Raw genomic sequence first — 23,962 nt, 5'->3', positions numbered from 1 at the left:
AATTTATAAATGAAACCAAACAAAAAATCAACAAATTTGAAACCCAACAAGCGGTCAACGGATAGACAATACATAGTGGATTGAGATTAGCTTTCATTTTTCCCATTAGAAAACAAAGCCGCCATAATTACAATTGCGTTTTTTCTTTACCCAAAATTACAATTTCAAAAACCTAATTTTTGCCCCAAAAAGAATTTGAGTAAAAATTTAAAAAAAAAACAAAAGAGGAGAAAATTAACTTGTCCGTTGAACTTTTTTTAAAAAAATACGGCAAAGTAGGTCTAGAGGGGCCGGCTTCCGTTTCTACGTGTCAAAATCTGGACCGTCCGGCATCTGAAACTTGCTCGACCTTTAACTCAGAGGGTTTGAAACTCCCGTAGTCCGCCCCTTTATGTTTGAATAGAGCTCTGGACCGTTTCACTTCTCTCTCTCTCTCTCTTCTCTCTCTCTCTCTCCATCTTTGCTCTGCACTGTGTGTGCAGATCTCTTTTCAAATTTTGCATTTCTTCGTTTCGATCTTCAAATGTGCTCTGTTTCGATCGTATCGTCGACTTTCTCTCTCTGTGGAATCTCTGTAATTCGCTCTTCCAAGCTCAGTTCGGTCAGTGGCTTAGGGTTTTCATTTTGACTACATTTGGGTTTTTTCTTTATTGATCCCAACATTTTGTTTTGATTGAATTAATTTGATGAAGCTTTCCTGATACCCCAAGTTTAAGTTATGTGAGTTCTGGATTTTTATGAATTTGAATTGTGTAAACAATTTCTTTCCTATCTGATGGCTTAATCTGCTGGATATTGACAAATGGTTCATTGATTTTCAGTTGAATTTGAGTCTGATATGATCTATTTAAAAATTTACTCAATCCCATTTTGAGTTTGAATATCAAGGAGTTACTTTTGTTGTTGTTGAGGTTGTAGCGGTAGAATTGGTGAATTTTGCGTTTTGGATGCTTTAGGATATAATTTGCTATGTTTGAGTTTCTTGGGTGCTTTGGTTTCTTTGTAATTCATGTTCTTTCTCGTTATAGGGCATATGATGTCCAGTGAGCATAGCTATACTTCTTTGCTGTGCCAGCTTTGATTTGATTTGTCAATGTTTTGCCTAAACTTACTCATTTTCCTGCATCAACAATTCAGCTTGAATTCTTCAATTCTTTATTTTTAGTTTGTTCATTCTTCATGGGGCTTCATTTCTTGTTGTGTTTTATCCTCAATTTTGAGCGAAATATCTCTTAATTTTATCATTGCTCATGTTTTTCCAGCCTGTGGGTTTTCTGTGCAACAAGGTGGGTCCTACCATTTCATAGGGTGATTATAATGATTTGGAGTGCAAATACAGAAGAGAATAGTCGAGTAGGAATTGGGGTATGCAGCTTGACCTGTCTGTTGATAAACTATGGAAGGTGACAGAACAAATTCTACTCCCTCAGAAGGGCTCGGTGACAGTATTCAGAAAGTTAGAGCTCTCCATGGGTAATTCTGTTGAAAACTATTCATTCTTGCTTTTTAGATGTCATCTCCAGTTGTCCATCTTGATTTGAATATTTACTTCATTCAAAAACTGAAAAGTAATCAACTTCGTGTTTGGTGCCGTCAATGGATTGGATCATCTTCAATTAAATGAAAGAAGGATAACATACTCTAAGGATGTGTTCAGCACTTTCTGCAAACTTTTAACTAAAGTGCATATGTTCATTCTTTATTACCACCATTTCTTAGAAGTTGTCCGTTGTTAACTTTTTACTTGGGTGTCTTGTATGTGACAATGTGTGTATTATTAAATTCTCAATCTTCTATGTTTTAGGATTCTCTCTCTGTATGCCATTTGTTTTAGTAGTTTAAAATTATCCTCAATTGAGAATCTGTTATATGAATCAATGTTTGTCTAATATTTGCAAGTCCATTGTAGGAGGACAAGTGGGCCTACAAGGCGTTCTACAAAAGGACAATGGACACCTGAAGAGGTAAATTTGATTTTAAAAGAACAAACTATCATAAAGACACGTAAGTTTATAGTTAGGTATATAAAAAAAACACCTGATGCCAAAAGCAGCTATTGTACCATGGGCTCTTTATATCTTATTCAACAGAAAATGGGTTCTTGTGATATAAATTATTTTTGCTGCTCTATTTGGTATATCACTGATATTCAGTTCTCAACTCATTGTGCTTCTATTTCAATACGTTTTCTTGTGTAGATGCACCTTTTTCATTCGTTCTTTATTTCTTTTTCTTTTTGGAATATGTAGTACTTATGATTTTTTCTCTCTTTATATTCAGGATGAAATCTTGCGGAGGGCAGTTCAGCGTTTTAAAGGAAAGAATTGGAAAAAAATAGGTACTATTGTGGAACTGTGTGTCCATCTCCATTAGTATGTCATGAAACTAAAGATAGTTTTCACTAAACTTTAGCCCTGTTTCTCTTTGTGGCCTTCTCTCCTTCTAACTCCCTCTGTCTGTGCATCCCTCCCTCTTATCTTCCTTTATTTGAAGTCACGAAGCATTTTTGTCTTAATTGGTGCTACTTTTTACTTCACATATGTTCTATGCATTGTTTAATTGTGAATCTTGGCGATGTGTAGCGGAGTGTTTCAAGGATCGGACTGATGTGCAATGCCTACATAGGTGGCAGAAAGTCTTGAATCCAGAGCTGGTCAAAGGTCCATGGTCTAAAGAGGTATCACACTACTTTCGCACTACTTTCGTCTTATTTTTGTGTCGATTTCCTCTCTGCAGTGTTTGAAATTTTTTTGTCTGATCAAATAAGTTTTCTCTTTTTATGTGTAAAGTTTCCTTACTAGTTGTTTCTGCAAAATTGATTAGGAGGATGAAATTATTATTGAATTGGTGAAAAAATACGGGCCAAAAAAGTGGTCCACTATTGCACAACATTTACCTGGACGTATTGGTAAGCAATGCCGGGAAAGGTATGGTAACAGAATTTATTGTGGATGATTTCATTGATACAGAATTGTAAATCTTCAACGGTCCACCAGGATCAGGTTGTGCATGTTAACCCTCAGTGGAGTTACTATTATAATGATTTACTCTTGGGTTGTTTATAATATTTTTCTGTTCCAGTATTTGTTTTTTTTGCTTACCATGTTGAAACTACTTTTAGGTGGCATAATCATCTTAATCCTGGCATAAACAAAGAGGCATGGACACAGGACGAGGAGCTGGCTCTGATTCGTGCACATCAAATGTATGGGAACAAATGGGCAGAGCTAACGAAGTTCTTGCCTGGAAGGTATGCCCATATGTTATGTTGAGGCCAAGAGTCTCTGTTATTTCTACTTAAATTTTTTGTGAAACAAAATGAAATGTTTTCCTTTGCTACTATGGGTGTTTAGTGTAACTAGATGTTCTTCTAATCTGGTGCACTGGCAACAATTGTGATATATCTATGCTTGCATGGTCAACAGGACAGACAATGCTATAAAAAATCACTGGAACAGCTCTGTGAAGAAGAAGTTGGATTCTTACTTGAAATCGGGTTTACTTACACAGTTTCAAGGACTGCCTCATGTTGGACATCAAAACCAATCCATTTTGTCATCTTCTTCAAGAATGCAGAGCAGTGGAGATGATAGTGGTGCCAAAGCTGCAGAAGGAGAAGAAATTTCAGAATGCAGTCAAGATTCTACTGTTGCTGGTTGCTTTCTCTCGGCAACGGAAATGACCAATGTGGTACCACATCCTAGAGAGGAATTTCAGATAAATGAAGTATCCCGTTTAGGAAATGACCCAAGCTGCAGTCCAGCGTCTTGTTCAGAACCATATTACCCATCTATAGGAGATGCCACTTTTTCCATCCCAGAAATACCTCCTGAAATGGTTTGCTCCAAATTCATAGAGCAAAATTTTTCACATGAGGCTGGAGCTTCAATGAGTGGGAATTTCCAGTTTAATCTGCATGAGTTACCTATCAATTCCTCACTAGAATGTGGCCAGGAATCATCAAGGATGCATACTCATTGTGTGGGTTGTAATGAGAGCCATGAAGGGGTGAACGCTCCATTTCAAACTTCTACTTCCATGGGGAATATGGCCGTGGGTTTTGTTAAATCAGAGCACATGTTGATATCTGACGATGAATGTTGCAGGGTATTATTTTCAGATGCAATGAATGGTGGATGTTTTTCCTCTGGAGATTTTACAAATGGTGCAAACATGGTTGATTTGGGTGCTTGCACAGATTCAGTACTTCTACAACCATCAAACCTCCAGATATCTGAAACTGGGAGAACTTCAGCTTCACAAGTATATCATCCTTTGAGTTCTGATGTAACTGGAACTTCGTGCTCTCAAGTAGTTTCTGCTCATGAAGGTCCGCTTATATATGCTGGAGAACCTAGTCATTTATTCAGGGTTCAAGAGCAAGAGTTTGTCACAAATTCAAATGACGGGTTTATCTATACCAATGACTCTGCCAGCAATGATACAGGAATGCAAGAGCAATCAGATCTGGTTAAGGATCCTTCAAAATTAGTACCTGTAAATACATTTGATTCAGGATTGGATTCGCAAAATTGTCCTGTGGATGTGAGGTCAGATGAGCAGACAGAACAGCAGGATGGTGGAGCTCTATGTTATGAACCTCCTCGCTTTCCAAGCTTGGATATTCCATTTTTTAGTTGTGATCTTGTACAATCTGGTAACGACATGCAGCAAGAATACAGTCCACTCGGCATTCGTCAGCTGATGATGTCTTCCATGAATTGCCTTACTCCATATAGGTTATGGGATTCACCATCTCGTGAGAGTAGCCCTGATGCTGTGCTGAAAAGTGCTGCTAAAACTTTTACAGGAACGCCGTCTATTTTGAAGAAACGACACCGAGATTTGTTGTCTCCATTGTCGCCATTGTCAGATAGAAGAATTGATAAAAGGCTTGGGACTGACCTGACCTCCTCCTTGGCCAGAGATTTTTCACGTCTTGATGTTATGTTTGAAGATAGTGAGGAAAAAACAACTTTACTCTCTCCATCTTCTAATAAGAATAGGAATTCTGATTCCCCCAGTGAAGATAAAGAGAACAAAGGTACATGTGAAAGCAGAATAGAAAAAGGAACTGACAGCGCTGCATTATCAGATGATGGAATTGCACATAATGATTTTGATAACGGTGAATCCCAGGAAAAGACAAAGCAGTTCCAAGGAATTGCTGATATTGAAGCTAAGAATAAGGTTGATGTTATCCCCACTTCACAAATTGTGAGTTTCTCTTACCTGTATTTTCACATATCAGCTTTTTATCAGGAGATATACTGTGAATTTCAGGATAGGTATATTACTGGCCAATCATATAGGTGGATTTTATTTTGCATTTGTTTAAAATATTAAAATCTCATATTGCCTTCTGTTTTTCAGGCGCAACAGACCTCTGGAGTTCTTGTTGAACATAACGCAAATGATCTGCTATTGTGTTCTCCTGTTGGTTGTAAAGCTGAAAAAGCTATGGGCACAAGTACTAGAACTCCCAGAAGTCAGTTTCGTAAAAGCTTTGAAGCTACAAACCCAGGAGTCCCTTCTAAATCTTTTTCTGCAAGACAATGCGCATCGGTTAAATCCCCTACTATATGTGTGAAAAAGCATGAAAGTTACTCACTTGTAGATACATGTGTACAATCTGATTCTTTGTCAGTTCACCCAGAAACAACTGGTGATAATGCTGGGAATGATATCAGTATTGAAAACATGTAAGATTTAGTCTTTTTTCATTATCATTCTCATTCTGATTGTCAGTGTCATTATCCATATCTGATGGGTTTCTTTGGTGTGATGGTGCTTAATGATAGATTTGGTGACACTCCGTTCAAAAGAAGTATAGAATCTCCTTCAGCATGGAAATCCCCTTGGTTTATCAACTCCTTTGTACCTGGCCCAAGGGTTGATACTGAAATTTCAATTGAGGTACCTTAAATGCTGGTTTTCTTGTCAAATTATGTGGTAAATGTGTTACTTTTAATTAATAAATGTGATTTCCTCTCTCCAGGATATTGGGTTTTTTATGAGCCCTGGGGATAGAAGCTATGATGCAATTGGGTTGATGAAGCAGATAAGTGAGCAGACTGCTGCTGCCTATGCCAATGCCCAGGAAGTTCTGGGAAATGAAACCCCTGAAACATTATTCAGGGAAAGACGTAAAAACCAAGCCTTGGTGGACCCTGAGAACAATCATGGCCCACCTAATCAGCCTGGGAGCAGTTCCCTTTCGGCTGCAAATGTTTTGGTATGATTATTTAATTTTTCATTTTTTTGTTGGGTTTTTCAAGAATTCAAGAAATGGGTTAAATTTTATATATATATTAAAAAAAAAAAAAAAGGGTTTGTTTTTTTCTTATCAATGTTGTGAAATGAGCTGATAATTTGCTCATCTCTCTGTAGGTGGAGCGTCGCACCCTTGACTTTAGTGAGTGTGGGACACCTGGCAAGGGAACAGAAAATGCCAAGTCTTCTAATGCTAAAACCTTTTCAAGTCCGTCTAGTTATTTGTTGAAGGGATGCAGATAAAAAAAGCTTCTTGTAAGAAAAGATTGTAACCATAATATCCGTTGTCCTATATATATATTTTTTTTCCAGAGTTGCCTTAGTAAATTATGTTATCCATATATGTATGTAGTTTTGTTTTTTTTTTCCTGCTTTTATTTTTGTTAGTGGCTGGATCCAGTAAATCAATTGATTGAAAGAAATTCTTTTATGAGCTAATCCCTGGTTCTTATATTTATTGTGCTAAGAGTATATTATTTTAATTTTGTTAGGATCAAATATTTTTAATCAATTCTACTATAACAATTTATTTTTGTTCTCAGCAGATATATATATCCCTGTTTAAGCACCAACTTACGGATGAGTCCCACTACTTTTCTGAATTTATTCAAACAGATTTTTGACATGCTTGCTTAGATTGAGGTTGTAAATATGAAAGTTGGAATAAGAGTGCAAATGAAAAAGAAAAAGTATGAAATCAACTGCTCATCAATCTAATTCCTGACAAATTCCTGATTTTAACGGGAAACCGGCGTAATTTTCGATTCCTTATATGCAAAAAAATATGTAAGGAAAGTTAGAAGTCGGAATTCATTTGAATAGCATGACCAGCAACACGGGGATAAAGAAGATGCATATATATATATATATATATATATATATATATATTGTAAGGTAGCAGGTTGAAACAAAAACTCACAAACCCTGTGAAAAAGAATCCAGGTAGGGTACAGCGCATCGCTAGATCGCTCACTTCGTACTCGCCAAATCTTTAACCTCATTTAATGAGGTAAACAATTATTACAACAAAAAATCTGGAAAGGGTAGAATCCGATATGGATTTGGCTCACAAAAAAGGAAAAAATGTTGCCCTGGAAACATGATTTAGGCAACGCGAGTAACAGCTGCATGTATTGCCTCTGTAAGATGGGGGACGGTCCTCGAACTCAGACCAGCCATGCTGATCCTCCTGCCAAAAATGAAAAGAGAACTTAAGCCATATGCTCATTCACCTCATTATGCCAAACCCTCACTCCGTTCGTATCAAGACGAGTTTGGATTAGTCTATTGCTACCAAATTTTAATTGTTATCCTAGTGCTAAGTAAGGATAACAATAAAAACATAGGCAACAGGAATACCAACACAGACACAACAGCAGAACCTTAAAATTATATTCAGAAATAAAGCTGATTCATTACCCATCAGATGTCATGTAGATATGGTACTCTTTAGTCATGAAAGCAACTTGCTCGGAGTTCAATCCTGTGAAGGTAAACATTCCAATCTGCTTGATGATGTGGCTCCAGTCACCAGGTGTGCCTGCAGAATATAAAAGTCAGCAAGGTGAAACAACAATGCAAAACTGCAAGGAGTTTGGATTTCTTTACACTATTCCTTTGTCATTCGACTCATTCCCGTGTTGATTAACGATTTTTCTATATCCTATGCTGATCAAATGAGTAATTACATTGTTACTTTAGTTAAAGATCTACACGACCAAGACGGTCATATATGGAAGTACTCACCCTTGGCGCGCAAGGATTCAAACAGTTGATGTCGCATGCTGATGATACGGTCAGCCATTGCCTTCAACTCAATTGTCCATTCGTTGAACAAGTCCCTGAGCACAGAAGAAAAAGGGGATAAGGTAAGGTAAGGTAAGGTAACTAGAAGTCAACTATGGAAGAAAAAAAAAATTCTGGTGGAATTCAATAATTAGGTGAAGACGCATCAATCCAATTATTGTCATTTCACAGGCACCTGGACAAAGTTTAAAGAGTACCTATCCTTGAGAATGGTGGCTACAATAGATGCACCGTGAATGGGAGGGTTTGAATACATGGGCCTGATCACAAGCTTCACTTGGCTCTCAACCTTACTTGCAACATCAGCAGTCTTGCAGACCTACGTTAGAGTAGAATTTGCAACAGACAACAAAATCAAGAGAAAGTAGGTCTGAAAAACATTCTAGATTTTTTTTATTTTAAAAAAAAGTTCTAATGGGCAGTTTTTTTCTTCTTAATTTTTTATTGGATCTATCAAAATAAAGCAATCCCAAACTGGAAGTTATTGAACAAGTCTTACAATGCTTAGGGCACCAACACGTTCTCCATAGAGCCCCATGTTTTTCGCGTAACTTTGAGCTATGAGGCACTCTCCACCATCAGCAGCAAACCTACGAACAGACTCTGCATCTGCATCCAAACTTCCACTAGCAAAACCCTACAAATACAAGAAAACATCAGGCATTAAAAGTAGAAATAGCATGACATTAAACAATATAATAAAATAAAATAGAAAAAGAAAAAACTAGTGTGCAGAAGATTCCGAACTTCATACACAACCTACCTGATAAGCACTGTCAAAGAATGGTAATAATCCTCTTGATCTCACAAGCTGTCTGATCTGCTCCCACTGCTCAAGGGTTGGATCAACACCAGTGGGGTTATGAGCACATGCATGGAGAAGTACAATTGCTCCAGCTGGGGCAGAACGAAGGTCTTCTAAGAGGCCTGTTAACAATAAGAACCATAAGCAGTTTAGTGATATTATAACTATGGTGCCAATTAAAATACAAATGGAAGAAGATGAAATAGTTGGAGGGGAAACATTCAACTGAGACAGAAACCATAAGTAACTACTAACTAGTCTAATTCTAAACCTTGGAAGTCGAGGCCACGCGTTGCTGGATCATAATATCGGTAACTTTTCACAGACAACCCTGCCAGAGTGAAAACTTTTGTGTGGTTTCCCCATGTCGGCTGGGGTATGTATATTGTGCGCTGCAGAAAAATAGACAAGGTCAAGTTCACTGAATAAAAATCCAGATAATGGTAGAAGCATGAGGTTATGCAACAAGTAAGCACTTACTTCATGATAATGCTTTGCCAAAAATTCACCTCCAACTCTCAATGAGCCAGTTCCTGACAGACATTGGACAGTAGTAATCCGGTTCTCTTGAATAGGAGGGCTGTATCAAGCAAGTAAATCATGCACGAAACCAGGTAAACAAGTGACCAACTCAAAAAAGGAAAAACTTAATAGAACAACAAGCGATCTGAACGTTAATAATCAGTCTTTTGTACCTGTCAGCACCAAGAATCAGCTTAGCACTCAGTTTATTGAAATCTGCCAGTCCAACAATAGGCAAATATTCCTTAACGCGAGACCTGGAATATAAAGCAGATTTGAAACGTAAGTCGTCAACTAATAGTAGAAATCAGTTTAATGTCAATAACGTTGGCTTCTTAGTTAACGGTGCAAATCAAATTATATAACCCACCTGTCATTAACAAGCAGCTGTTCTGCTTTCCTCACTACATTCAGAACAAGTGGTTTTCCTTCCTGTCATGCCATGAAGAAAGGCAGTTAAGAAATTTTACACATTCAAACACCACAATAAAAACTATTACCATCAACGACAGTGCCTTCAAACTTAAAAAATAAAAAATAAATTGTTATTATTTAAAATAAAAAATTACTAGACAACCACGATTTTTACAATGAGACAAACATCAGCATCTCCTAGTACCATGTGAGCAGGCACGCTCAATTTCGATACATTAGAAAAGACATATTTGTCTGATGATACACAAAATATTACAAAACAATAATTAAATTCAGTCCATAACGGACTCACCTCAGTTCGATAAGCACCAACACCCAAATTCAACTTAGCTGGGCTCGGATCTTTGTTGTATGCAACAGTCACCTGTTTGTTTGATCAAGAAAACCAAATAAACATGTTTGAAAAATCGTTAAAAAATCAGGTAAACAAAACCAAGCATGATCAACTAAATCAGAGGATCAGTTGCATGCATGACACATGAATCATGATCAACATCAAGCGAAGACTAAAACACCCAAAAACGATCGAAATCGAAGATTTCTAAGGATTTAGGGACGAACAATCAAAATACTGTTAAACATTCAAATAAATCAATCACCAAAACTGTTTAGCTTAATCAAAACCAAAATTAATACAAAACAAATGAACATCTGAAATCTCATACAAACATTCACACAAATATCAAGCACAGATGAAGAAAGAGAGACTACCCCAAGTATTGGATCCTCAGGGGCGCGAACGACGTGAGCGAAGACAGAATTGGCATGTGCCGAAGTTGGCGAAGCAGAGATTGAGCTGTTGTTGTTAGGATCCATGGCAGACGAATCAAGGTGACGCACGAGAGCGTTGATCCTCCGATCACTGCTGCTTGAAAAAGAAGAAGAAGAAGAAGAAGAAGAAAGGGCAGGTGAAGAACTATGGGCGTCGGGTGATGTGAACTGTGGGCGCATGTTAGGCAGTTTTATTCGTTCCAAGCTTAAAATACGCCTTTTTTAAGTACGTGTTCGGGGTTTTGGTGTATCAGTGAGGAAAAGCAACAATTTCTGACTGTTGGGGCATTTCCTTTTATAAAAACGAAAAAATGACTTACGTGGGTGCTTACGTGGCAAGTCATGAAGGCCTACCGTCTCTTTCGTGACACGTCCGATTAAGTGGGCCCCACCCTACTTTTCCCTATTTTTTATTATTTGCCCCATTTTATTATTTGAAGGACAAAAGAAACCCACGGGTCATCGTTGATTTCATCGGGGGCATTGCTTCTCGCCGTTGGATTGAAGCTGTCAGTCGGGCGACGTGGAAAACCGTTTTGGAGATAGCTGTCCAAAACAAGATACGTGGACATAGCCCACTGGATGTTATGGTTGGCACGTGCTTCGAGGTTGAGAGGTGTGAGCTGCGTCCCAGTCCGATCATATTTCGCGATTGTCGAGGCCCAAGATTGAAGTGTTGACTACTACCCAAGATATCTATGTAAGGGTTGCGGTTGGCTATTTCTGACCGTTGATGTATCGATATGGATACATCTCTCACCCTGATGAGATATATTAACGGTCAGAAATCGGATCACCTTTCACCGTTGATGAGTTGTAAGCTTGTTCTTTACCATTGATGCATGCGAAGTTTACATATCATCAACGGTTAAAAATAATAAGTAATCTAAGCCATTGGATTATTAAAATTTACACGGTCAAATGTATACATCATGAGATTAGATTGAGGTGTACACGGAAGCAAGAATGGTGTGTAACTAATTTAGACAAAGGGTGGTAACAGCTGCATGTATTGCATCTACAAGAAGAGGAACTGTCTTAGGACCAAGACCCGCCATGTTAATCCTCCTGCACAGAAAGCCCATATTTTGAATAAGTAAAGAAAGAAAGAAGACATAGAAATTTGGAGAATCTAAAGTCTAACATCTCCTTTTTACATGATTTTACATAATAATCTTGTAAGTGAATGTGGTTTCTACGTGATTTTTCATCGCGATGAACAAAGTCATCAAAAAATCATGATGTTTGGTAATGGAGTTTAGAAGGAGTGAGTAGCAGTGGAAAGGGCTACAATCCAAAGTCTTTTGTGTTGTCTATGATAATTTCCCAGAAGGATTCTGCGTGGACCGACAGTATCAAGCCAAGGAAGGACACTAATACGTACATACGTGCAAATACACACGGATTGGAGAAAAGAGCTTAAAATAAGTCTTATGGTTTTTTACCCATCAGATGGCATGTAGATATGGTACTCTTTTGTCATGAATGCAACTTGTGCAGGGTTCAATCCAGAGAAAGTAAACATCCCCACATGTTTGGTTATGTGACTCCAGTCACCAGGAGTACCTGCCAAATAATAAAAGAGAAGTTGTCAAAAATGACTGGAAACAATGGAAACAAAAGGCTATTTTTAGGTGACTAATCATGCTTGCCTTTATCACACAGTGCATCGAATAGGTGTTGGCGCATGCTAATAAGGCGGTCATTCATTACCTTCACTTCTATACTCCATTCGTTGTACAAATCCCTACAAACAAAGCATCCACAATCTTGAAAGACAAATTTAAGAAAGAAGTTTGTTCTACCATCCAGTTACCAGTAATCTCAAAAGCTTAATCGCATAGGAAAAGGGGACAATAGTCAAAACGAGTAGCCAAATGTGAAAAGAACTTATTGAACTTATAAAGATAAGCCATAGTTTCCTGATTCCGATGTTCTCAGTTAAACTGCATAAGGGCAGACAACAGAATGAGTTCGTATACTCCAATACCTGTCCTTTAGGATGGCAGCCGCGATGGCTGCCCCATGAATGGGTGGGTTAGAATACATGGGCCTGATCACAAGTTTCAGCTGGCTTTCAACATGGCTAGCCACGTCTGCTGTCTTGCAAACCTATTAAACAAAAAACTATATAAATTTTAATTGCTAGAAATCCATTGATGTATATATGTACAGAAAATAGAAGAAACAATGAGCATAAATACATGCACTGGTATTTTCCTTGTTCGCTAATAAATCGACTAATTAAACTCATGTTTCTATAATCAATTCGATCCCCCGTACTAAAAAAACAAGGTCTAAAAGTAAGCAGCAGTGGGTTTTTTGGTTATGTTTTTGTTTTCAGGCATTTAACTGCTAGGAAAAATTGATGTCTTACAATGCTGAGTGCACCAACACGTTCACCATAAAGCCCCATAATCTTTGAATATGATTGGGCTATAAGGCATTCGCCGCCATCAGCAACAAACAGACGAATAGATTGGGCATCGTCATCCAGATTTCCACTGACAAAACCCTAGATAGAGCTCAGGAGATGAAGGTATCAAGATCAGGACACTTGCACCAAGTTCTCAGGTACGACCTCCCACGGGCTTAACACTAGGCGGATCCTAGAAAACTGCAAAGTTGAAGCTGTTCTGAGCTTTAAGGAAACAGTACCTTACCTGATAAGCAGAATCAAAGAAAGGTAACAACCCTTTTGATCTCATCAATTGTCTTATCTGCTCCCACTGTGGAATAGTTGGATCAACACCAGTAGGGTTATGAGCACACGCTTGGAGAAGCACGATAGCTCCGGATGGGGCTGATTGGAGATCTTCCAACATGCCTGGCATTCAACAAAAATGAATCACAATATGTGATTAAAAGAACACTCGGTTAATGTCACACAACTCACAAGTGGAAAGGGGTAGGTAGACCATTAGAAGCAGAAGAATTGTCGATTTTAATCAAATATATTCACAATCATAATTTCTATAATCTTATTAATACCTAACAGAAAATAAATAGTGTACCATAAAAGGGAGGAATAAAAGGTAATGGAAAACCAAAACATGATAAGACAAGAAGTAGCGTTTCCAAACAGAAAAGTGAAAAACCTTGAAAGTCCAGTCCACATGTTCCTGGGTCATAGTAACGATAAGTTTTTATTGCTAGCCCTGCCACAGAGAACAAATTTGGGTGGTTTCCATATGTTGGCTGGGACATGTACACTGTATGGTGCTGAGCAAGGGACATGATAAGGCCAAGTGACAGTCAGTTACGAGCACATACAAATGCAAAATGTAAAGGACAAGGGCTTTACTTGGGGGTAATATTTCGCTAAAAACTCAGCTCCGATCCTCAATGAGCCAGTACCAGACAAGCATTGGACAGTGGTGACTCTATTCTCCTTAATAGCAGGGCTATTTCCAAGAAAAATGAAACATGCAATCAGCAAAAGAAACCCAAATTGTTCATAAAGAAAGATAAACTCCAATGACAACCAGGATCTTTACGATACAACACTGTTTCAAGGATGAAAAGGCAATTACCTAGTGTCCACACAGTAATGGCAGCCAGATTATGCATCATATAGAGGGCTCCATGTTTTGCAATATTAATTAGCGTACTATCATAAGGATTATGCTTAGGCTCAAATACCTGTCAGCACCCAAAATGAGTCTAGCACTCCATCTGTTGAATTCTGCGATTCCGGTAATAGGAAGATACTCCTTAAAATTGGACCTGGAAAATCATCCAAAGTGGAGCATAACCACAACTTGAAGCAAAGTTACAAATGCAAGAACAATAATGAAACACCTTACATGTCATTAACTAGTAAGCGCTCCACTCTTCTAACTACATTCAAAATAAAAGGCTTCCCATCCTGCTTTTACATAAGAATTTGAACAAGAATAAGAATTTGTTTTGGTGTTAACTGCTAAGGACATGCAATCCAATCCAAACCCATCTTTTCAAAGCAGTAAATATATTTTCTACAATGCATGTGTTGAAGTGAAAAGATGAAAACCCACCTCTGTTCTATAAACACCAAAGCCCAAATTCAGCTTCAGGGGACTCGGGTCTTTGCCATAAGCAACCTGCAACTGCTTGTTTCAAACCAAAAACAATCATTCTTACAAGTTATAACCAAACACAAAGAAATCAAAGTTCAAGAAAAATGTGGGAAATGCATTTCTTTACCGCATAAAGTGGTACTTCAGGAACCTTAGGAATGTGGGCAAATACAGAACCACCATCTCGGGACTCCATCTCCATGGACTCAGCAGAGAGTGTCCGTACGATCAGTGAGGTGGTGGAGGAGGTGAAGCTCGAAGGCTTCGACGTTCGTTTGGACAAGCTTTCGTTGGTTTTTCCAACGATGAAAGTTTTTAGTAGTTCACCGACACAGGGGACGGTGTCGTCTTCTCATAAGGCCGTCTGGTTGATGAGACGTGAGATTTAGGGATGAGAAATTAATTATTTTCTTATATTTGGTAGGTTCAGGTATGAGAAATTGTTGTCTAGCTCATAGAAAAGTAAGGGGAAAGTAAGACCATCCTTTTAACTTGGGTTTTATTTTCCCTCCTTATTGAAAAGTTTGGGAAAATGAGTCAATATTAAATAAATATTTTTCATGAACATTTTGTCCCCATTAACAATTTAGAATTATAATATATCATTAAATACATTTTTTTATTTGATTTAATATGGGTATAATTGAAAATTTATACAAACTTTGTTTTCCATTCCTACGCAAAACAAACATGAGAAATGAAATAAAGTGATATTTCCCGGTTAGTTTCCTAGCATTACCAAACGTGATAAAGGAATCTTCCATTTCTCATCTCTTGGTAAATGATTTCCCCTCAGGACACCTGTGCTGTAAACCCCACTGCCAAGTTTAAAACGACAATGTGCTATATCAGATAATGTCCTTCCTACAAAGGCTTACAATAATGTTGTATTAAATCACACCTTTAAGGCCATCTCCAACCCAAATGAGGCTAAACTCAAATTTCTCCCTTTAAAAAATACAACTATTCATGTATTATCCAGACTCAAATAGTTTTTTCCTCCAACCCTACAGACTCATAATTTGAGTCAGCAATTTTATTAAATTATTTTTGAAAGGTTAACACCTATTTTTTTTCTCATTAATTTTTCTTGACATTATTTTTGTTTCAACCTTCATGAATTAATTTTCTGAAGATTTTAACCCAAAAAATTCCAAAACGTAATATAATTTCACTTTTTTTAAAAAAGTACAACAACATTTTATTTCATAGACTTTAATGAGGATTTATAGAGTTTGGGATGTGTTTTGGGGTTATATCTGATTTACAATCTTTTTATTTATTTACTTTAGCTGTTGGAATTTAATTTCAGTCTTTGGATAATTTGTTTTCCCCTTGATCAAGTCAATTTTTAATCACAGTCGTTGGCTTAAACTAGCCATTACATTTGAAATAAATAAAAAATCAATTTGGTTGTTTGAATTGCAGTCATTAGATGGCAAAACTACAAGCCCATCTTGCGCCACGCGTCAGCAACTTTCCCTTCAAGTAGCCTACATGGCTGACCACCTCCGCAGTTTCTCTTGCTTTCCGCCGCGTGCTGCAAGTTGCCTTCAATTTGGGGCCCACAAATTTTCTGTCTGGATTAGAAAGCTGGGCCAAATACCCCCCAAATACCAGTCTGCCCAAAATTCCCCACCTCCCTATACATGCGTTGGAGATGAAATTGGATCAAAATTTGGGATTTTTTAGGTTTAGCTCTCATGGTTAGAGAAGGCCTAAAGTGGTCCCAACTTCTTCTTGCCAACTTTATTTTTGGGGAAGGAATTTTGCTACCATCAATTGTCCGTCCAAATCATTGATGTAATTTGTCGACCGTCCTAATCATTATTGTAATTTGTCGTCTGTCCTAATCATTGATGTAATTTAATTCGGTATGCATTAACGGCTAAGAATTGTTTAGGATAACTAATGGTGGGTGGCAGCTCATGTTGGTGAAGTGGATGAAGGGAGTTGAACCCAAGACTTTCACATCATAGGAAAATCAGCCATGGGCATATAAGGTCATTTATATATGCTTTTGAAGTAAATATAGGGGAGAATTAGTATTTTTACAATTACAAATATTGGTCATTTTTTCTCTTTTTTTTTTTCTGTGTGTGGTTACATTTGGAGGAAAGAAACCCTGCAGTTTCGATCCTGGGTGCCAAGCAGGGTGAAGTGGGAGGGCCACAATCACTGTGGTAACCCTGCTCGACATCATTTTTTCTCTCTTTGGTACTGCTTGCAAGTTGCTTTCTTTTAGCCTCACAGATTTCCCCATTCAACTCAATACAGAAAGGCAGGGGAACCCAACCTAAAATTCTGTACACATGTTCTGACCTCTAACTAAGACTGACTCTTCTATGAAATTGCATTCTGAAAAATCTGTTAACATATGACAAAAAGCTCTCTCTTGGGGAAGCTTCATAATTTCTGAAACCGTGTCTTGATACATCAAGTACAGATTGGGTAGGTGCTGCCAGAAAAGAATATCTGAAGTTGGGTATTTCGGAATCGTTGCAATGTGCTCTTGGCTCAGCCCCAATAACCCAGAGAATAGCTGCTAGAACAATAACTTTGATCTGCAGAAATGGCCACTACATGCATCAGTGTAATGAAATACCCAAATTCAAAACAGAAAGATAGAATTAGTACCTGTGGCACCAAAATGAGAATTACAATCAGGCGGCACATGTTGACATGAAATATCAAGAAGTCCTTGAACTTGATGTGGTTCTTATCAATGAACTTTGCAAGTTGCTGTCACAAGAAGGCAATCCAAGAAAGAAAAATCCCGTATAAGAAAACACAGAAGCAGCTCCTTGAAAAAAAAGTGACTTCAAAATTAATGGTTACCAAGTTACAATTCCAGGAAAGCATACCATTTCCCAATTCATCTTATAGAAAATTGCGACAATCACGGAAACTTCAAGGCAGAGAAGGGAGAAGATGGAGATAATGTACTGAAACTGATCAAGGATAAACCAGATTGATGAATTTATGTAAAGATTTTACAAAAATAGATTGAAATGGCAAAGAGCATAGGCTCCTCAAAAAACACATTTATGGGTTATTGCTGAAAAGTGGTAAGAAGTTAAAAACAGATGAAAACTTTTTCCCAACCATTGCTGTTCATCCAAGCTCACCAGAAAGGATACTATGAAGAGAACAGAACTGCTGCTACGGTGAGCAACGATATGACCGCAAAGTGTGCTTAAGCAGACAGCCATTCCCACACCTAAACATGTATATATAAACCTGTCAAACAGAAGCAGTTAATGATTTCAATATGAACAAGATCATAGAAAAACTGGGTAGCAGCCAAGAATTCTGCTCAGAACTTTTAAAAGATAAAAAAAAAAGCTCCTAACTTTTGGTGCACTAACACGAAAACAAGCACAATATTGAATAAAAAAGAAATTACTGAAAAGGAAAATGAAATTTTATGTACCATGGCTTAGGTATATATGAAACAGAAGGCAGCTCAGAAACTCCAACCTGCCATTTCTTGATGAGCCAAAGAGAGTAGATAATCACTCCAACACCACAAAGATTGACAAATAAGTTCACTGCTCTCATTGAAGTGTGCACGCAACACCTAGCGCAGCCTACCATTTCTCTATCAGTCAGCAGTATTATATGCTAACTTGGCCTCCATAATTTATTGCTAGCTAGATAAGTAAAGCCACTATATCAATATCCAAAATCTCTTGCTCTCCTTTCAAGTTAAAACCATGTGGTTTGAAAACTCTGCTGGGTCAAGAAGAAAGGTGGGTTGTTGAACTTGGCTGGAGGTTGTGCATGTGGGAGAGTAATCCACAGTGACCATATAAAGTTGGAGGTTCAGAGAAAGTTAGAGGGGGAAGATACATACCCAATTCAGATAGTGATCTGCCGTATCCAATTTCTGGAAGAAAAAAAAACAAAAAAACAAAAAAAACACACATTTATGATTTTGTGCTATTTGTATGTCGGTACTGTACGTGCACATAGAAGAGATAAGGGATCAATTTGAATGTTAGATAGAGAAGCGAGTGTGTGCGCGCGCGCATACACCTAACATTCAAACTCCAACATTTGAGCAAGAGAAAGGCTCTGTCTTCATCTCTGTCAACTAAATATGTCCCAATTTATTTGTTCAAGGATAGAATTACACATTTGATATTGGACCAAATCTTGGATCATCCAGACATTCATAGAATAATAATGTGCGATAGTCTAAATTAGAGGGAATGAGGATTTCTCACACACACACAACTATGATGTCATGGAAGTTCGAACTTGAGATCTCTAATCTGCAAATCAAGGTCATTTTACACTATGCTAGACCCCGTTGGCATGAAGAAGTTTCTTTTAATCATGTCTTTAAGGAAGCTAATTTTACTATTGATGTTGTAGTTGATTTAGGCCATGGCCCTTCTTCGTCCCGTGTATGAGAGCATGGACTGCCAATGAATTGTTCCATTCCTTTTAATTTTAATTTGTTTGGGCCTGCGTACCTTTGTGGTTTCCAGTTGTAATTGTTTTTCTTTCTCTATCCAAAAAAAAGAAAAAAAAACAAAGATGTGCAATTTTGCATGGTTATCACATTACTTATTATATGCATACATAAATATTTCTACCAAACTGTTTGTTTAAGATTAAAAATCTGTTTACGTCCAACAATGAAAGAAAATAACACAACATCAAAGGCTTCAAACAATTGTAAAGAGACACCCAAGTGCGTATTTAAATTGAAATCGTGTTTAAGATTGACAAACGACAGAGTAATACGTAATTACTGTCGTCAATGATATTGATTTCCAACAAATAAAGCACTTGCTTTCCTTTTTGCTATGGTCAATTACTCAATTATTGCGTGCCTAAACTCAGTTTTCCACAAGAAAATCAGATGAAACAAAAACTTAATCGATTACGTTTGCCTTATCTTAAACAGATCGTAGTGTTTCCTCCCAATCTCAATCAGATCACAACCCAACTGATTGCTCCGTTAAAAACAGATCGAATAACGGAGTAGAATAAATTCGTCTTTTCTTCTCAACGTTGAAAGAGATCTCAAATGGAGTCTAAAAATCCTAAGATGTTGGACTTGTCAATGGCACTCAAAGCCAACTCTGGACCATCCCATAATCGAAACCAACCTATCAATTTACAACCACCCTCATAATGCATTCTCAATCAATCAGATCAAAGATCATTGTACCAATTGAATGCACAAAAACGAAAAACTTCAAAGCTCCAGTGAGAATAGAGCAGAGAAAATCACACAAACTGCAATTTAAATGGATATACTTCCCCTTGTTTTTGGGGAAACGCCCACACCAAATTATAGTTCGGATTCGGTTCGGCACTCTTAATTTTGTATGGAATTAAAGAGCACGTCTTCAAGAAAAACACTTGCATATTTCCATGCTAGCAACTTTGGGTAGATAAAAGCCACAACAGGTGAAAATTACATTGTGATTTTAAGAGCTAACCACATTCACTAATTCAAAGGGGCGGGTACATGAAGCAGAGTAATTAGAAAGAAAAAGAATCCCCAAACATCATTATATGAATCTAAACGAGCAAAAATTGCAGGAGAGAGCTAGTCTAAAAAGGGATGGATGACTCAATCCAGCTTTACCCTGTCCATATCATTGATAACCCCTTCAAGCTGCCATGAAAAAAGGAAAAGAATGATTAATTAAACATTTTCTTAATGTTGCTAAATCCGATGGAAAAGATGGATAACAAGGAATTGTGCATACCTTCACAATTTGCCGCAAGAAGTAATCCCCATATCGTTTTGCTGGTTTTGATTCGACAACATAAATCAAGTCCTGCAGCAGAATGAAAATATTATATCCAGCAACATGTAAATGTCTTCACTTACCATGTTCCAATATCGTGAATTAATCACATATAACTTAAAATTTCTTGGATATTTAAGTTTTTATTTTTCGGAAAGGGAGACAATTGTCCAATAATTTTCATACAGACTGATGTGATGAGAACATAGGTAGATCCTCCAAGTGTAAGAGAAGGGAATTGTCAGAACTACTTAACCCATTTCCCCTCACAAGCATTCACATCACTTTCTTTCTTCTTTAGGGCATTGAAATACCTCGTGTAGGTCAAACTAGAAATAGAAAACATGGGTTCGCTCAATTTCTAAAACATATAATTAGGAATCTCATGTAAATCACATTGAAATCCAAAATCTAGGCTAGGTAACTGCTGTACAAGATTAGCTGATGACTTAAGCTAACACTTTTTCTAGATTTTATGGGGCTGAAATTGATGATTCCTCGAGAAAAATCAAATGAAACAGGTGCCTAAGGAGTTCTAGTTTCTGACATCAGGTCAAATTTAGAGGATTTCCTACAAATATGCGCTTGGAACTATGTGACCTTACATAAGTTTTCCATCAACAAGATAGAAGATAATAGAAGAAAACGTACATCATCAATATAGAAGTCCACATCAGCATTGGAAATGATTTTTCCGTCAGTATCAACAGCATGTGTCTTGTGCTTGTATGTCAACAAGATAGTCCTATAAGGCAGAATGAAAAAATAACATTATTAAAATATCAAAAGAAGAATTATAGAAACATTACTTAAAAGAATATCCTCATCAAGTACCTCAACTTGGATTCATCCACTTCCATGTAGCTTGCTAGCTTCGCAAGAGAAATGGATGAATAGACTTTTAAGAAGGTCCGAATGCCTGATAATAACTGTTGCTGCTTCACTTCATAAAGGAACAGCTTCAATTGAAGTCTATAAGCATCCTGCAAGAAGTAAAATGGCATTTAATAAATTATGTGTGCATGTACACTCATTCAGAGAGAGAGAGAGAGAGAGAGAGAGAGAGAGAGAGAGAAATATAACGCCCAAAAGAGAGAATCTAATGCAGCAACATATAGCCTCTAAAGACAAGGTTTAATTTGCTGTCTGGTATGATCTACAAAGAAACTCCACTGTTGATGCAATTTTGGGTATTGCTTTTGGCATTTTCAGTAAGTGCATGTTTCAAACAGCTCAGGAACTGATAATATGCATGTATCACGTCTATCGTCATCTCATGTCAAATGCATGATACAATCCAGAACAGATTATTAAAATTAAACTCCAGAGAAACTCCACCATCTATGGCATTTTCAGTAAGTGTGTTTCAGACAGCTCATGAACTGATACCATGCATATGTATTAAAATGCATGATACAATCAAGAACTGATAATTAAATTATATGCATTATTCTCCTCATAACATATACACAAGGCACTAAATTAGTAATAATCATTTGAGCATCACATTATACTGTCCTGGAAGCTGACTTCCACAACACCATTTCATATACTTGTTGCTTTCCGAATTGGAAATATTTCAGGCACTGGGTATTTCCGTTTGCCTTGTTCGCCCTACATACCTGGTTGTAATTAACAAGAGGCTCCTCAAAACTTGGAGGGGATGGGGTAATGAACTTAGGGCATGCATACGAGAAGAGTTCATCATAAATAGCAAATGCTTCATCATCGTATCTTTGCATCCTGATCATCTTTTCACCATACTTCTCACGCAACTGAGAGTTCACAGTTTCCTCAACAAGCTTCACCTGTGGACACAGTGAAAGGGAAATTGCCAACAGGGCATACATCTGCTCATTCTTCTTTAGTATCTGCTCATACTGTGGAGACTTCTGATGGTATTGCTTGGTTTTATAGATGTACAACAGAATCTTATTAAATTCACGAATTGCCTCCACGTACCTGCAAGGAAACTAATAATATTTGTAAGGCTCCAAAAACAAGTTTTCACACACAACACACAAACACGCATCAGAAAAGTGAATCAAAATGTTCTTAAATACGAAAGGAGCAATCGTACCTACGCAACATAAGATTAGCAAAACCATAATGATAAATGGTGGTAATGTGGCTTCCAATAACAGTTGTGTAAACACCTTGCTGGGTAATGTCAATGGGCTGCAAGCATTTCAGGCCAGTATGATAATCACCCAAGAGACAATGTACCCGAAGCAATCCCACCATGCTGAAATACCCCAACACCTTCAAAACATTACTCCCACCATTATAATCATACCCATCTGTAGCAGTAAACTGCTCAAGCCCTTCCTTCTCGTGCTCGAGAATCTGAATGATCATGGACTTCTCCACCAGAGCTTGCAAAAAGTTAAGCACACCATACACATTCCAGGCCTGCAACAAAAACAATTAACACAATTCAGGGTCATCTTAGATATCAATGTTCCCCAAATTAGAAATGAATGTGACGATTTTTACTTGATCAAACTGTCTGAGAAGGGCAATCTCCTGCTCAGTCTTGTTCTTCATCTTAGCTCTGTACTGGCAAAAGCTCTGGAACTGGTACACGAACTCGTCGACCATGTCCCAGAGCCACTGGTTGGGCAGCTGCATATTAACGACGCCGTGGAGGACGACCTGGAAGAGACTACAGTAATTGTCCCAAGAGTCGATTCTCTGCTTCAGCGTCGGCGACAGCCTGGCGTACAGGTGGCGGAACCACATCTCGCGGTAGAGGAGGCAGAAGACGTGGTCATTGTCGACGTAGTGGGCGACTGCGTCGACGGAGGGCCATGGCGTGTCCTTGAAGAGCCGATCGGAAAGCGTTTGAAACGACGTCTCGTACATCTGGTGGATCTCGTACACATTCTTCTCGCGGATGTGGCGGTAGAGGTGGACGACGAAAGATTTGACGGAGTCCGGGACGAAGTTCGGGTCGTACCCTAGGTCTTGCGATGGAGGGGCTCCGGACGACGCCTGGCGCTGTGTCGCTGACGTTTCGTCGTAGGTCCCTGGTGCATCTTCGTAGTCGTACGCGGCCATGGTTGGTTTTGGCTTAAGAAATTGAATGTCGTAGGTCCGGAGATGAGGAAAGGGGATGTGCCGCTCAGCCACAGACACTATGCAGAGACGATTAGAGAAGGAGAAGGTGAGTTAGGGTTTTACACTTTCTACTGGGACACAAAACTGACCAACAGATGTCGTAGGATTTGGATTGGGTTTGGTTTGGGCGCATAAGTTGGATTGGGCCTTTTATTAGGGCCTGTCCTCAATGGCCTCTTTCTTCTGTTACAAAGGAGGCCGGAGAGAAAACTTCCAACTTCAAACTTGGAGAAATTCTTCATTGTTATCGACACACTTTCACTTGGTATTACCAATCCACTGATGTTATAACAAATGTGAGCATGCTTTTTATTTGGTGGGTAACGTAACTGAAGGGTATAATGTGATTTTACTATGAAGCAAGGAACTCGAAGTGAGACAGCATTGTCTTTTATTTA

The 23,962-nt window shown here is 38.0% G+C and overlaps 5 protein-coding genes across 11 annotated transcripts; 1 reads left to right on the top strand and 4 right to left on the bottom strand.

Annotated features, from left to right (window-relative positions):
• On the top strand, nt 185-6,711 carry LOC18789423 (transcription factor MYB3R-1). The gene is made up of 12 exons (XM_020563685.1): nt 185-601; nt 1,263-1,473; nt 1,910-1,964; nt 2,281-2,338; nt 2,583-2,677; nt 2,824-2,927; nt 3,122-3,250; nt 3,426-5,217; nt 5,374-5,702; nt 5,802-5,916; nt 5,999-6,235; nt 6,391-6,711. The coding sequence occupies exons 2-12, from the start codon at nt 1,397-1,399 to the stop codon at nt 6,514-6,516; spliced, it is 3,117 nt and encodes a 1,038-aa protein (XP_020419274.1). The 5' UTR covers nt 185-601; nt 1,263-1,396; the 3' UTR covers nt 6,517-6,711.
• On the bottom strand, nt 7,065-10,881 carry LOC18789734 (aspartate aminotransferase, cytoplasmic). The gene is made up of 12 exons (XM_007222896.2): nt 10,553-10,881; nt 10,134-10,205; nt 9,777-9,838; nt 9,580-9,663; nt 9,365-9,464; nt 9,156-9,276; nt 8,843-9,006; nt 8,579-8,716; nt 8,277-8,398; nt 8,020-8,114; nt 7,693-7,813; nt 7,065-7,462 (listed from the first exon to the last, which is right to left on the bottom strand). The coding sequence occupies exons 1-12, from the start codon at nt 10,790-10,792 to the stop codon at nt 7,378-7,380; spliced, it is 1,404 nt and encodes a 467-aa protein (XP_007222958.1). The 5' UTR covers nt 10,793-10,881; the 3' UTR covers nt 7,065-7,377.
• Nucleotides 11,481-15,049, bottom strand: LOC18792440 (aspartate aminotransferase, cytoplasmic). 2 transcript variants are annotated; one of them, XM_020555929.1, is made up of 12 exons: nt 14,798-15,048; nt 14,629-14,700; nt 14,419-14,480; nt 14,255-14,338; nt 13,917-14,016; nt 13,711-13,834; nt 13,276-13,439; nt 12,990-13,127; nt 12,603-12,724; nt 12,265-12,359; nt 12,058-12,178; nt 11,481-11,680 (listed from the first exon to the last, which is right to left on the bottom strand). In XM_020555929.1, the coding sequence occupies exons 1-12, from the start codon at nt 14,870-14,872 to the stop codon at nt 11,590-11,592; spliced, it is 1,248 nt and encodes a 415-aa protein (XP_020411518.1). In that variant the 5' UTR covers nt 14,873-15,048; the 3' UTR covers nt 11,481-11,589. The 2 variants fall into 2 exon arrangements, with proteins under 2 accessions (XP_020411518.1, XP_020411519.1); XM_020555930.1 differs by lacking the exon at nt 12,990-13,127 and having other exon boundaries at nt 14,798-15,049.
• Nucleotides 16,647-18,607, bottom strand: LOC18788973 (tetraspanin-19). 6 transcript variants are annotated; one of them, XM_020555700.1, is made up of 5 exons: nt 18,104-18,607; nt 17,799-17,910; nt 17,535-17,621; nt 17,308-17,412; nt 16,647-17,249 (listed from the first exon to the last, which is right to left on the bottom strand). In XM_020555700.1, the coding sequence occupies exons 1-5, from the start codon at nt 18,265-18,267 to the stop codon at nt 16,995-16,997; spliced, it is 723 nt and encodes a 240-aa protein (XP_020411289.1). In that variant the 5' UTR covers nt 18,268-18,607; the 3' UTR covers nt 16,647-16,994. The 6 variants fall into 6 exon arrangements, with proteins under 6 accessions (XP_020411289.1, XP_020411293.1, XP_020411292.1 ...); XM_020555704.1 differs by having other exon boundaries at nt 17,799-17,890; nt 18,151-18,599; XM_020555703.1 differs by having other exon boundaries at nt 17,535-17,615; nt 17,811-17,910; nt 18,104-18,595.
• Nucleotides 20,036-23,708, bottom strand: LOC18789024 (eukaryotic translation initiation factor 3 subunit L). The gene is made up of 7 exons (XM_007222420.2): nt 22,941-23,708; nt 22,525-22,856; nt 22,067-22,406; nt 21,279-21,427; nt 21,096-21,189; nt 20,403-20,474; nt 20,036-20,308 (listed from the first exon to the last, which is right to left on the bottom strand). Exons 1-7 carry the CDS (start codon nt 23,502-23,504, stop codon nt 20,264-20,266), a joined length of 1,596 nt encoding a protein of 531 aa, XP_007222482.1. The 5' UTR covers nt 23,505-23,708; the 3' UTR covers nt 20,036-20,263.

The sequence above is a fragment of the Prunus persica genome, chromosome G1, assembly GCF_000346465.2.
Source record: "Prunus persica cultivar Lovell chromosome G1, Prunus_persica_NCBIv2, whole genome shotgun sequence".
Lineage (NCBI taxonomy): Eukaryota > Viridiplantae > Streptophyta > Magnoliopsida > Rosales > Rosaceae > Prunus > Prunus persica.
The sequence above is the reverse complement of the archived record's forward strand: the minus strand, read 5'-3'. Positions and strand labels throughout refer to the sequence as shown.